General features: G+C 39.1%; 1 protein-coding gene across 2 annotated transcripts in view; it reads left to right on the top strand.

Moving 5' to 3' along the window:
* Positions 1 to 5,095, top strand: part of LOC121907022 (transmembrane protein FAM155A) — a 117,293-nt gene extending 112,198 nt beyond the window's left edge. For both annotated transcript variants that reach the window (XM_042426332.1, XM_042426330.1), the window contains 2 exons: positions 1,046 to 1,217; positions 4,283 to 5,095. In XM_042426332.1, the coding sequence (XP_042282266.1) occupies positions 1,046 to 1,217; positions 4,283 to 4,584 (474 nt within the window). In that variant the 3' untranslated portion in view covers positions 4,585 to 5,095. The remainder of the gene's footprint in view (positions 1 to 1,045; positions 1,218 to 4,282) is intronic.
* The last annotated feature ends 9,823 nt before the right edge of the window (positions 5,096 to 14,918 follow it).

Here is a 14,918-nt window from a genome sequence, read left to right as displayed (position 1 = left end):
CCTTATCGCATGAGAAAAGAAAAACAAGGTGCTAAGTAAATCATTTGTCCCCACTTGTACACTTGTAGAGTTGAGAAAATGGGTGAGAAAAGAAAAAAGAATTACCACATATTTCAAAACATAAGCCTTTTTTCCTGCTGTGTTAACAGATATCACTAATGTAAACAAACCTACAGCGTAATAACTTAGATTGTTGTCCACTGTATTAAAAGAGCTCTCAATCAATTTAGTATAGCTAGTACATGTCACTCCTGTTTTTTTATTTTTGGTGATGGTGCTATACGTCTGCTTTCATTTGGATAGTTTGAATACTTTTATTGGTATTAATCATCATGATTTTCATTACGGTATATCAAACCCCACTTTTAAACTATTTCTTTCTAGCCGTTTCTCAGCTATAGCCATCGGATATATTTGCACACTGTAATTACCTCTTCGCATAGTAGCTTTCTTTGTTATTGATTAAGCCATGCAGGCATTCACAGAAAACAATGGATGCATGTACTGGATGTGATGGTGAGGCAGGTTATATGACATGAAAAGCGAGTGTGCATCATGAGTTCACTATTACCGAGCAACATTGTCGACTGTCTTTCGTCTTCTTTACAATATAATGTGATGAATCCTCTCAGCCAATGGTTTGTTTTCTGTGCACTTTAAACAGACACATCTCCTACAGAGTAGTAGTAGTGAAGGACATGTTGTGTATTCCACCGCTGAAAACACTGAAATGTAACATACACAGTGATACTTTCTTAAGAGAAGGTTGTGTAATATATTGACACACAAAGTGATGACTGCCCAGCAACAGTCACATTCATTTAACAGTAGATATCAGGATCGCCAGGATATCTGCTCAGACCCGGAGAATCAATAGCTGTAGAGGTCATGGATGATGCACGAACATGTGAGGTGTGTGCATGTGTGTATGTGTATCAACCAATGCAATCTTCCCTAACTCATCAATATCTTCTCTCTGCACCCCCTCCACCTATCCCTCTCTCTCTTTCTCTCCCTTGCCCTCACCTTTCTGTCTCCCACCTAGATGGTTTATAAGCCCTGGCTGTGTTCTCAGTACTTCCAGACCACCCAGATGCACTGCAGGAAGCGAATCCCCTGTCGTCAGTACTGCCTGGAGGTGCAGCAGCGGTGCCCCTTCGTCCTGCCTGACAATGATGATCTCATTCACGGAGGCAGCCCCAGTTTTATATGCACAGGTATAAAAACCCATCTTACAGGTTGTTTTTATCTCCTGTGTTTGTTTTCTTTTACTCCTCTATTAAAGATTAGAATCAGTGCTGCCCAATGCTGCATTAGTACCAGTAGGCACTGAGCAGTTGGGCTGAAGTACTTTGTTGACTGTTTGAGGGATAAAAGAGCATAACTTCCCCAAATCCTGGGACTCAAAGCCACGAGTAGCAAGCTTCTCTAACCTCTACTGTTTCCACCCACCCAGTGTACTATAGCGCTATCGGCCTGAGTAACTTACTGTACAATACAATGAGTGAGCACATGGGCACCTTTGTATCTTGTTCAACAACCACTGATGGACACACAGTGAACTCTACAGTTACAGGATGTTCTGTCTAATCTCCAGAGTAACAGGGTGATACACCAGAACAATTGTTGCCAATTATTCACAGCACCAAGAGGCAGCTGCGCAATGGAGCACCGTGACAAAAGCCTGCATGCTCTGTCTGTACTGAACAGCATATAACACTCTGTTGGCTAGTGTTAGTGGATGCCGCATGCGCACACACACACACACACACACACACATACACACACACACACACACACACACACACACACACACACACAGTTACACTTGTTGGGACCAGATTTATGTCCCCACATACAGCACATGGGAGATGAGTCTCCCACAGTGTGACTGTGAGTACAGAATTTTTTTTCCCCCTGAACATAATTCATACAAATACACACACACTTACAGTAAAAAACATACTGATGTTGCCCTCTAGTGGTCATGTGGAGCATTGACAGGTTCCAGTCATGCACAATGTTTGGTTTGCATATTTGTGTCAGTTTTTGTATTGAGCATTTGCACTGAATTATGTATTTAAGAAGAATATTTTGTCACTCATTGAAATTACATAATAACAATGGTAATATTCTATATGTTTGTTATTAATAAACAAGTCTCATGAAAAGACCAAAACCCACATTGTGTTAGTCCGTCTCGCAATAGTTTCCGATGTCCTGAGCATGTCTGTGGTTCATTTGTTGCCACTGAAGAAATTTTTAAAAATGGGTCACAGATATATACTTTAATTTTTTTAAAAAGGCTAAATAATTTCCTGTTACTGCTGCGTACTGTAGTTTTTCAGCAAATATCACTCCTAACAGCGGTACATAGGACATTTGCTCAGGAATATTCTCAGCTGTGGATTGATACATATTTGGTGCTCTAGTGAGTATTTACAACAGCAGGATGGTGTATGTGGGATGAGTCAAAATAAAATGTGGTGCCCATGCCCATGTGATGAAGGAACATGTCACCCAGAGCAACGATGTGGCTTATTGATGTGTTTTAATACTTTTTAGACAATTATCGAGGTTAATGGCACAGAGGAATAAACTATATCAGGCTTCAGCTACACAGACAATAGTCGCTAGTAGGAAAAAAAAATTGGGGGGAATATTTACAATAAGTGAGTTAGATGATAGCAGTTATTGCAGCCCCTCAGGTTGCTTCTGCATGTACTGTATGTGTATGTGTGTATTCTGCCAACAGCTCTGCAAACATGGTTGCTGTAAATTTAGAGTTTGTCAGAAACTTGCAATAATTGCATGTTTCCTGTCACAGTTAAACTGTTGACAGTCAAACTGTGCTGAAGATACACAGACTTTTCACTCCTCACATTGGTGTGCACACTGGCCATTATGAAGCCCCTTTGCTTATGATGTCTGTGGAGACTGTGTTGATCTGCTGTTAGTGATTCTAGTCCCTGTGTTGGTGCAGTACATTTTGCTACATAAGGCTTTTGTTGTTTAGTACTATATGTTTCTAAAAAGTGCGTAAAATACCGAATATTGTAGGACCTTTTTAGTGCAGACTCCATATGTCAAAAGCACTTCTGTAGTGTATCTGTAGTCTGTTGGCCTAGTTGAAAAAGCAAGGTTGAATCACAGTAATTCAATTTGAGTGCTGAGCAGAATAGAAACTAGATGTTGAAGTGCAGCATGCAGCATTTCACTATTCACACATTTATTACAATCTTTCCTACAGTGGCCAAGACAGCTGAACACACTAGACACACTTGACAAGATCTGTAGCGTAAAGAAACAACACAAACAAAGTTTCCAAGGGACACGTAAAACTGACTAATACATCAGTGCATGGTTTGGTGTCTGACAATGAAGGAAAAATGTTTATTTTAGGTTAAACATTCTGATAGCATGATTCTGTCATTACTGGATATATTGGCAATACACCCAGCATTAGCATTTGGCCCAGTTACAATATCCCCCAGACAGACTGTGTCATCACTGTTTGTTGCTCCAAATGCTGTTTGAGGTGTGAGACACTACTTTGTGAAATCATGTTACCTGGACCCGACAGTAGTGTGAGGCTGATATGTCCTGCTCTGTGTAGTTTTATGACCTGGAAGGTCAGTTGTGTTACCTGTTTGTAGCTAAATAGAGCTGCATATTTAGACATCACCATCATGTTATCATATGATGAACAAATACACATAGCAATTGTTGGTGGTGAGTGATTAAACACAATGCAACACAATGCAGAGTCTGCAGAGTTTCAGACCTATGGAAAGTCTGCAGAAGGCCCCAAAAAGCCACTTGGGGGCAGCGCAACAAACTGAAAACACAATATTCCTGTATTATCGCCTTCTAAAGTTGATGTGAATGTGTTAGCAAATAGTTGCATAATTACACATCCAGCAGACACGGAGCAACATTAACGATCATAAGTCATGTTTTATGGCCACCTGACATATGTTAGTGCAATATTCACTTTCCTCTTGGCTAGGTTTTTGTCTCCACCAACTCCCAAGAAAAATATCTGGCTCTTTAGCAATGACATGCTTCACTTTGTCATTTTGGAATTAATTCTTATAGAGATCAGTTCATGTTATTGACTTTTAAATCTTTTATTAAATTCAAAGCAGCACCGGTGGGGGAAGCTAGAAAGGCAGCAATACCCTTCTTATGACAGGAAGGAACTATACTGAATGTTGTGCAAAGCAAAATGTGAGCTAAATAGTCGGCGTGCATCTCTAACTGTTTACATCTCCACCCTCAGGGTTGCTGGAAGACTATCCATCAGGTGTGGACCCAGAAGCAGAGTGCTGTGACGTGCGGTGGGACTTGAAAGTGGACAACCGTTCCTTGGGGACCCTGAAAAGAACTCACCCGCCATGCCAGCACCGGACCTCCCTCAGCTCCTCAGCAGCCTGCAGACTGTGTAACAGCCGGCTCAAACTCTGCCTGCTGGTCCTCGTCCTCCTACACACTGTTGCCAGCCTCACTGCATCCCACAATGCAACAGGACTGGGCCTCCCCGCTATCTCGCCTCTGGAGGAGAGCCCTGCCAACGAGGAGTGATAGAGCTGCCAGGAGGAGGTGAGGTTGTTGAGGTGGGGGATTCCCTCACCATGGCAACCGAAGTGGAAAAATACAGCCACAGTTTGTGCGAACGGCTGGAGCTGTGTGCCTGTGGACATTCTGCAACACTCTCTGGCAAATGGAAAATGCAGGACGCTTTGAGACGAAAGACACACAAATCAATCAAAACAAATAAATAAGTAAACAGACAGACATACTAAGGGACTCAACCAGTCCCTTAGGTAGGAAAAGGGGACAATGCCACAGCCTTTGTTGAGTGGGAAGGTCAGCTTCCTCATGGCTGAGTTTCTCTCACTACGCTTTTTTACACTGTGTTCCAATTATTGGTTTCTGTTGCACTGGCTGACTATGGAATAACACAATCATATTCTCTTTCTAATGTTCATCCTTTGTGTTTGTTTCTGGTCTCTCATACAGGAAGAAAATGTGTTCTCTGAATAAGACAGATAATGTGTAAAAAAAACATTAGCTGCAAGTGTGTGTGTGTGCGTGTGATGGTTTGTGTATCTAGATTTACTGTGTGTGTGTGTGTGTGTGTGTGCGTGCGAGAGCGTGTGTGGGCGTGTGTGTGCTTGTATGCATGTCTTTACACACGTCTGTATGTGTGTGTGTGTGTGTGTGTGTGAGAGAGAGAATGAGTGCGTGTTGCTGACATGTACCCTAAAAGTCTACCTAACCGACTGGTGCAACGATGATGTTTTTATGGAAGCGCCCCCAGATGTTACTCAGCTCTGCCATGCTGGTTTGTTGGTCACATTCCCGTAAAAGCTTCACTGGGTTTTGAATGTGGTTGTGGACAGATGCCCATAATAAGCTCCGTGTTAAACACAGGTTTTACAGTTTTGCCTGACTTTGTTTTGTGAGATAATATTCAATTAACACTGTTTTTACAAGTATTAAAATGTTTATGTAATTAGCATCAGTAAAAATCTAACACCTGGCTGAACTAAACTTAGAGGATAAATCCAGTTTAGCCTTGTTTTCACAGTTTTGACCATCATTACTATAGTATGACAATTAATTACATTGTACTCATCAAGTGTACTGCTCTGTGAAAATGAGGTAACATTGCTAAAATGAAGTCAGACGGTGCAAGAAACACATGCAGTCAGATGATCATGCAGGTTTTAAATAAACCCCAAGATAAAATTAAGCCTGTCACACAGTTTGCATGTGCAATGAAGGATTATTATGAACATTTCAGGTGCACTCACGTCCCATTTTTACACCAAAGACAGTGGTTTAGATAATCTGGCTAGCTTGTTAAACTGTTAGTTTGTTTAAAAACTGTCTGATTGTCTGACCCCTTGTGTTCGTTGCCCCTTTGGACTTTGTTGCAGCGTTGTCGCCGTGTTCCCAGATCTCAGCACTTGACTACAGTGACTACACTGTTATCATAACCAATAGAACTGATGGCCAAAACTACATAAATAAGACCCAAGTTGTAATAAATTGGAATTATCCTTTAAGCTTGAGGCTAACACTATGATAGAGCTGAGCCATATGATCAAAATCAGGATAAAAATAATTTGACATATGTGGCTTGATAATGACAAATTGATGTTTAAAAAGTTAAAATTAAAAAAAAAATCAACTGTCATCTGGATTCAATGACAAGACTGCAAATATTGTGCATAATGATCATAGTTTAAATATTCTGAAGCATTAGATCTCATTAAGTTAAGCTGCTTTAAATGAAGATTCACTGAAAAATGAGGCAGAAGCATGATGCCAAAGAACCTGAAGAAAGCTTTTACGAAACATACTGACTGGAGCAAAATTATTTAAGAATGCTAGTTGATAAAATATTACACCTGGAATAACTATCAAGCAGGGTACAGACCAAAAACAACCTATAGTTACATAAGAGTAACAGACGCCATCTAGCAGCTGTAGTGATTATGACCCAGGGAAGTGACGCAGTTCAGATGATGTTTATATAAGGTGACTTCCTTGTTAGGAGGAGGTGGGTTGGGTGGATGGCTAGATAGTTAGTTAGTTAGATGGAAAAAAAGATGGCAAAAAGTGGACTTAGCTGCAGGTGACCACTGTTTGCTTGCCATTTCCAACTGCAAGTTGGGACATTTTTTAAAAAACTGTAATGTGGTGTTTACTATTGCCATGATGACAAAGGTTGTCTAACTTTAAGGAAGTACTAACCACACCAGTGATCATTTTTACCCAAACCATGAACTTTTCCTAACCCCAACCAAGTGGTTTTTGTGCCTAAACCTAACCAGACCTTAACCAAAGCGTTGTCACATCATAAAACATACTTATTGTTTAACAGTGATTTGTAACAGTTTTGGAAAGTGGCATATTACAGGTACAAACATAGGATAATTTTATCTCACAGAACAAAACATGAAACTGTCTTAAACCTGTCTTAACCAAATATGTTATTGCAGGCATTTAACCAAAAACCCTATTCAGATTCCGGTTGCTTTTCAGCCACATGGCTCAGCAAACTTAGCTGACATTGGGATTTTAACACTGGATTGATATACATGTATTTATCCCTGTTGCTCCAGATGTAAAAGCTTACCGTAATATATATATATTTTAGATTTTAAAGGTACTATCCAGTCAAAATAATACCTGCAACATGAAAATAACAGTAAGTGAAGGTTCCACTTACTCTTCTGCCTCAAGAACCTTGATTTTCCTTCTCCCCTCAGTGGATTTATAATCTAATGTGACAGCAGTTTAAATATAAATAACTTTATTCTATTTTATCACCACTACTTGAAAACTTGATTTTCTGATTGCACCTGAACCAAAACTGAAATTTATATCAGTGGTGTAATTTTAATCTCAGGCCTTTTTATTCACAGGAAACATGATGACTGGATGTTACCTTTAAGGACCTTTTATTCTTTGTTAACTGCAATTCCCATGCAGTTATGATGAAGATAAAATGTCAACATGTCACTAGAAAAGGTAGCATGCTACCTGTAGTAGTGTGAAAGAAAAATACCCCGACCCACTAATAGGTATATTATATTATAATCCCATTCCCTGGCCATACAATACGTAGAATGGCATCTACATCTCACCGACACCAGGACGTTTTGTTCAAAACTGTTGGTTTCTGTTGAATCAAAATGTGTAATTAATTTCATTAACTGCATGTGTCCTCAGCCCCAATCCCTGTAAGCACCACATCTGTTCCCAAATCAGCTCCTGTAGCATGCCCACCGTGTTGTACTTTTCTCCTCAAAGCATCAAACTAATGTCTCATTAAGTAAAGGGCTTATTAAGATATACAGTACAAACATTATCATCAACACACTTAAACACATGCACATCAAAATTGTTAGCAGACAGAGGGTAAAAACACAGTTTATAACCTGTTTTCACTCATACACCTGCAGCACAGAGGCATCCCACTGGCTGTTACTGGAGAGCAGGAACAGAAACAAATCCAGAGAGAGGAGCGTGTCATTGTCTCTGAAAGCATAACCCGATAATCGTCTAAGTCAGCTGACATTTGCATTTATTTTTATAAATGTTGACCAGCGTGTGAACAGAAAGGAATGGTGTGACCTTTAAGGGCTGACTTCTTCTTCAGTTTGTAGATTTTCCTTTGTCTCCTTGATGAACTCAGCTGGCAGATCAGGTATTCGAAGACAAACAGATGTTGCTGAATGCATTTTTTTCCACTCTCAAGTACGCTGAAACAAGATGTCCAATCCAATATCTGATGTCAACCATTTTATTACACAGCTTATATGAGGATTTAAAAAGACATTATTATTCAGACCATGTCTATATATCGAGTATATTAGCCTATTTTGACACCTGATGTTTAGACCCTTCCCCACTCTAGACTTTACCATCCCTTGCATGAAATACATAACCACTCATTGTCATTCAGCACAGCACACCCATGCCCATCTCGGATGACCGCATTCAGTGATAGAAAATAAGCTGCTATTCTTTTGGCAACCAGTAGATGGTGATATTTTTATTCTTTTTATATTGCTACTGCTGCTGAAGACCTACCACACAAGGACTGACGGATACAAGTCACACAGCAATCAGGAAGGCAGAGCTCTGAAAGAAACAGTGGGTGAAAGTGTGCTGCCATATGTGCTCATGCAGTACATGCATATGCATAGGTGCGTATTTGTGTGTGTGTGTCACTACTTGCTGTGTAGTCTCTGGAGAGCTTGTTAGTGTTGCCATGACCTTGGGGCCTGTATGGACAAATGCGCCTCTGGACCCACAGGGACCTGCTGGTGCTGGTCCCTGTGGTTCCAGCAGCAGCCTGCCCATCTGAAATAAGATAGAAGATGTCAGAGAAGGTCAGGGTAAATTAAGTGGATAATGACCTCAAACTGGTGCCAAAGCATATCTTATATTGAGTAAAATAAACCTAATTCAAATCTAAAATGACACGGTGCGTTTCATGATCAAACAATTGGTTATCAGGAGGAATACAGGGTCCGTCAGTGTCGTATAAATGTGCCATGTTAGCAATATGTGGATCGCAACTCACAAGCATCAAGCAAACCTCGCCACAAGCACATGTAAGGGATCTCTTGAAGACATACATGTGATTTCATCCTGCCTATCATGTCAGTGGTCATGCTGTGATGTAAAAAGCCATCACAAGCCAACCACTGGACATGTGTTCATCCAATAAACCTGCATTCCCAAGTCATGCAGAGGTCATGTCAGTTCTGATGCGTCCTCACTGTGGTTGCATGGGTGTGAATGCTGTGCATACTGTATGTGTTGTTCTTCACACCCCTTCAGACATTATTGCACCAAGGATGTATATTTTTGTGTGCAAGGTTTCTTCCAAACAATAATAGAATTAGATTCAATCGATGTTAAGCTCTAATTTGACTTTTGTTGGTAATGCAGGCATGCATGCAACAGTTACTCTGCTGTTTGTTTTTTTGTGTGTTTAGATTTTTTTTTTACTGCATTATATTGAGAAGAAATTGTCCTATAGATTCAATCTAGATCTCCGACAATGGTCTGTAGCAGATGTAGGGTATGGTCTGTCACATTCCATTACACAGCAACCTACAAAGACTAATTTTGTTTATTACCCCTGCACTTATAGAGTATGTATGCCACTTGCCCCTACCCCCTGTGCACCCACCACCAAATGGTATGTACACAAATATTGACCCCTTTCACTCCTTCTCAGCCTCTCTCTGTTTTCACAATAGTTCCGTTCTCTATCCTGTGGATCTATGCAGAAGCCCATTCCTTTTTTTGGTTGTAAATACGTTCCCTAGTATGCTGAACAATGTATGTCTTTGCGTCCAGGTTTCCTTGTGTATTTTGAGTTAATGTCATGATGTTACTTTTTTCTTCTACTTCTTCTACTTCTTTTTTTTTTATTTTGAGCGTCTGAAATCATTGATGTTAAAAGAGAATGTGGTGAGGTTTAACCAATAGACTTGTCCTCAGCTTCGCAACCTTATTGTAAAAGGTTGTGGTTCTGTGTGTGTGAAAGCGAAAGATTTATGATTTTAGAAATGAAAAAGGTTCAAAGGCATATAGAAGTATCATTGCGATTATGATTATTATGATTACTATTATACTACCAGTATATTGTAATATTATAGATGCTTTAGTTCAAGTAACTTCTTTAATTTTTTTACAAACAACTTTGATGAAATGATTTATAAAACAGTCTCACGAGTCATGATCTTTTCGAAAAGTATGAAAACTACTGCTACAATGATTAAAATTGTGTTCTGATGAAAATAAATACAGACATATAATCTGTTCCTCTGTTGTGTTTTTGTATGATGTGACATTGTTCCATTTATGATGCAAAAACATAATATAACAATAATGTCAACAAAAAATGAATGAAAAATGTTTTATACCTCAGCATCTGCAGCTAAGAGAAAAAATAGCTTTTGGCAATTTATTTTATTTGAGAATGGAAACAAGACAGTCAGCATAAATAATAATGGAAGGGTGAACATTTGTACCTCTAAGACGTGATTGAACTAGTGTGAAAAAGTGTGGGCATCTAGACAATGGTTAACATTTAACAATCACAACAAAGTTGTTGCACACCAGAAGGTCTTGACAGGTGCGTCAGATCAAATACTCTCTGATGCACTGTTGATCACTTGTAATCACTTCATTAACATTCTTTTGGTCCTCAGAGATTCATCTTTATTCATCTTTAACTGTTAGTGGTTCACATTTAAAAGAATGTCTGAGTAAACAGTTCCACTGCCTCCTTACAAACCATGATAATGACACAAGGAGCAATCATATTTTCTTCAGAGGTGCTGGTGCTGCTGACAGCAGCTTAAAAGATCCTTAATGAAGCAGTGTGGACACCAGTGGTTTCATGTATATGTATATTTAAATGTGTATTTAATGTATGTTGTCAGCCTCTTGAGCACAAGAGAAAAACTTTTTAAAAAAACTTTTAGAGAAATCATCCACTTTTCAGTATAACATACTGAATCTGACATATAGAGAAATAGGTAACATGTTTCACTGTTGAATTATTATTATTACTATCATTGCATAATCTAAACTCTTGTTAAGAGCATAAAATGTACAATTTATTTAATATTTTATTGACTTTGTGGAGCACTGATATGCTTTTTCAATCTTGGAAGCCAAAATGATTTTGCATTGGCTGACATTTAGTCCCATTTAGCTCCAAAACCCTGGATCCCACACTTCCTACTGTATAATGCATCTTGATAGCATCTCTTCGTAAGACCCTCTTTGCTCAGTAAATGCCCATGTCTTTCAGAGGCTTTACTATATATTAAAAATGTGTATTCTCCGAGTCCAAGCTGAGCTCACCCCGAACGCTCCCTCCATAGCCGCAGAACGTGTTACATATACTGTAGTTTTCACAGGCTAAGTGGTACCCCTCATGTTAGCTTGTCTTCATGTGTAAAAATGGTGGAATGCCCCTTTAAAGCCTTAAGTGTAGTGAAGACGTGCCGTGATGTTTAAATGATTTTGTTCATTATGATTGCCAATCTATCCATAACAATTCTCCTCTTTTCTATGCAAAAAGCACAGTAACACTGCATGTGGCTCCACTTAGAACCATGAGATGGCAGTATTAGCATATTGGTTGTGTGAGTGTGTACTAACATTACTCCAACAGTATAAAAATAGTCCATGACGGATAAAATGTAGACAGCATAACCACGGGGATCATGAATGAATGCTATATGGGGATTTATTGACTCAATTTTGTGCTAAACTCGCTGTATTTTCACATTAGCAGAGGGATTAGTTTATCCAATATCCGCTGGGTGTTATTAAATATATACTGCAAATTTACACTGAGCTGAGACTTAAGCCAGAGGATTGGTATATCTTCTAATCATACATTATGAAACTGCTGACAAAAACCTGCTGAGGCCAGTCTGGTCATTGCATAAATACTTAACTTTATACAATATGTTATGTTACACCACATACATTTATTTGGCTGTTTATCAGTCATCATTGACATTATCGACTGAGCCAATGACTCTCCTGACTTTGCATATTGATGTGTGAAACTGAAAAGTGAAGCCATGGCTGTGTCCATTCACAATTTTTGTGGCCCATAAACTATGTCACTACTGCTTGTGTTAAATCATTGTGGGGTCAGTGAGATGGGCTGCCTGAGCTTTATTTTCCCCTGGGAAGCTGTATTGCATACAGGCAGGTTTAAACTCAGTGCTATTGTAACAGTGGGTCATAAAACTGATGAACAATACCAAATTGCATATTCTCGTTCGCCTTCTGTCCGCCTCGGATTAAAGCCCTCATGTCTATTTCAGTTTGTTGGGGTGGATGAAGTGCTCAGCTGACTAATCTTTAACTAGCCCGTCAATAGTCAGCATCCAATATTCCACCTGTCATTCACACCATGAACTGTGTGTGTGTGTGTGTGTGTGTGTGTGTGTGTGTGTCTGTGTCTGTGTACTACTAAAAGGCCATGAAGAAACTGGTTGTAGGCCTGTAGCACTGCTGTTAGACTGTAAAGAGTTACAGTTCATTGATGTTGATCACCATTACTACATGATATTTTTACTTTAGCTCGACTTGAATTTTCTACCTCACTGTTTTGGGATGTAATAATTACAAAAATGCAACATCAACCTTTTTTTTCTTCAAATATATGTTTTATTTTCTTCTGAGCTCATTTACAGCCAGTATGTAGAAAAGTATTGAACTGGTAACCCTTCACGTTGCCACAAAGTTAGCTTGCACATTTGAAGAATGCAATACAAAACACAAAAATAACCGTAAAGACTTGAGCTCACTAATTTGAGATTTGGAAGGTGTAGTGCTACAGAAAAGACTACTAGAAACACCAATCACAGATATGGACACAGTATATATATTTAACCATGTTTTACAGCTGGTGTCCAAGCGGAAGTAATGCGTTATTTTCTGTAGCAGACTTCTGAAATGTTTCATCAGGTCAAAATCATGTTTATAAGCAATTCTCATGAATTTAGGGAAAGTCATGAAGTATCAAGGTGATAAACATTAGGAAAGTTGGGCAACTGCCTAGAGCCTGCTACTGAAATAGGCCCCTAAGAGCTACTGTATAAATTTATTAAGATGTTCAGGTATAAAACATAAAATTGACTTATTATTTTAACTCATATTCCCTGAAGTAACTTAAAAGATGCCCTCAAAGAACTGCTTTTATAATTGTCAATGTACCACCCTTTGTTAGGGTTAATACCATAAAAAATTGGCATATCAGTATTTTATGTGGAGACATTTTCTGTGCTGTCATACAGTATATCCACCAACAGAGGTCAGTACTATGTAGGCATTAAAGGAAATATCACATAGATGTAATGTTTCAGATTGTTGGGATTTCTTAGTTTTTAAAAAGATGAAATGCCTTTTAAAGACAATAGTGTATTTAGAAACAGCTGCTTTTTATATAACCAGGGTAACATTTGCGTTACAGAACTGGATTAATAGAAAATTAGTTGGTTTTGCTTTAAATTTCAAACAATCCTAAAATCTAATGGCAAAAACTGGGCTTTGCAGTTAATTGAACCACTGAACCAAACTGAGCTGAGCTTGGCTGAACAGAGCTGTGTGTTTTTTCCCTCTTTCTACCAGCCTGCATGCTGCTGATTGGCTGTAGGCTAATCCTTCAGAGCACAGCCATTTGTTAGATCTGTTGAGAGCTTTGCAGGTGTGAGGATTAACAGAAATTAAGAAACATTTTATTCAAGCTTCAAATGATTCTTTCGCTGACTCTAGTTTTAATTTAACATCAATTAGCTATTGTATTTCTCATTGAGACTGTGTATGTGTGCGTATATGTGTCTTGTGAGAAGCTTAATATTTCGCAAAATCACAGCTTCTGAAGTTCTTATGTAATTATCCCTCATAACAGTATTCAAGCCAAGTCTCTGGTGCATCCCCTGTTCTTTTTTCCTTTTTTTTCCATCACTTGTTTTTGCAGCAGGGTGTGTGTACTGTGTGTGTTCAGGTTTTATAACAAGAGGGAGGGGAGGAAAGCAACATTAGGACTACAGGGATTTACGGAGATGATCTGCCTGAGTGGAAATTCAAACACACCAGCCATAGCAATGTAATTCACATCATTTGCAAACATGGAGGGGGGAGTGTTATTGTGCTGCACTGTTCTCAATCCATGAGCATCAGTTTTGATCACTGTTAAGGGCTTAATGGAGGAGGCATAATTAAACAGATGCTTAAGTGTAGTTGATTAGATGAGCAGGAGTTAGGTACTGGGTTGTAAATGTTACTCATGACAATATGAGTGGCATTGTGGCAAGTGTCAGTCACAGCCAGAGAAGCCCAATTACACACTAATTGTTCCTCATACTGATGAGGTGCATCCAATCTGTAGGTCTCCCTGAAATTAACGAAGGAAGGAGAGAGAAACCATCACTGGTAGCTATGTAAATGTAATGAAATTACATTTTAATTAAAAAAATATATATATACATTTTTTAATTTTAAAAACCTAATTGGTTACTCCAAGGATTAACCTGGAGAACCCTTGCCATTAAGTTCACCAGCCCAGTGTTTGTGTGACTGGAATATAATATACAAACTGAAACCACAAAGATGCACAGGAACCAGGGGAAGCAGCAGCTGTATTCTATGATCCTAGACCATAAAGAGGCTATAATGCAGAAGATACTTACATACCAACATCAGTCCATATTCTGCAATGCAACCCTGACACCTTTAATCCTCAGTGGAGCTGCTGAGAGCACTGACACTGTAGAAATTACAGGCAGGCAGCCTTGTGGAAGGGTCTCAGGGAAGAGAATGAGAGAGGAAGGACATAGAAATGCTGTTCA

Source organism: Thunnus maccoyii, chromosome 11 (genome assembly GCF_910596095.1).
Source record: "Thunnus maccoyii chromosome 11, fThuMac1.1, whole genome shotgun sequence".
NCBI classification, from domain to species: Eukaryota; Metazoa; Chordata; class Actinopteri; order Scombriformes; family Scombridae; genus Thunnus; species Thunnus maccoyii.
The sequence above is the reverse complement of the archived record's forward strand: the minus strand, read 5'-3'. Positions and strand labels throughout refer to the sequence as shown.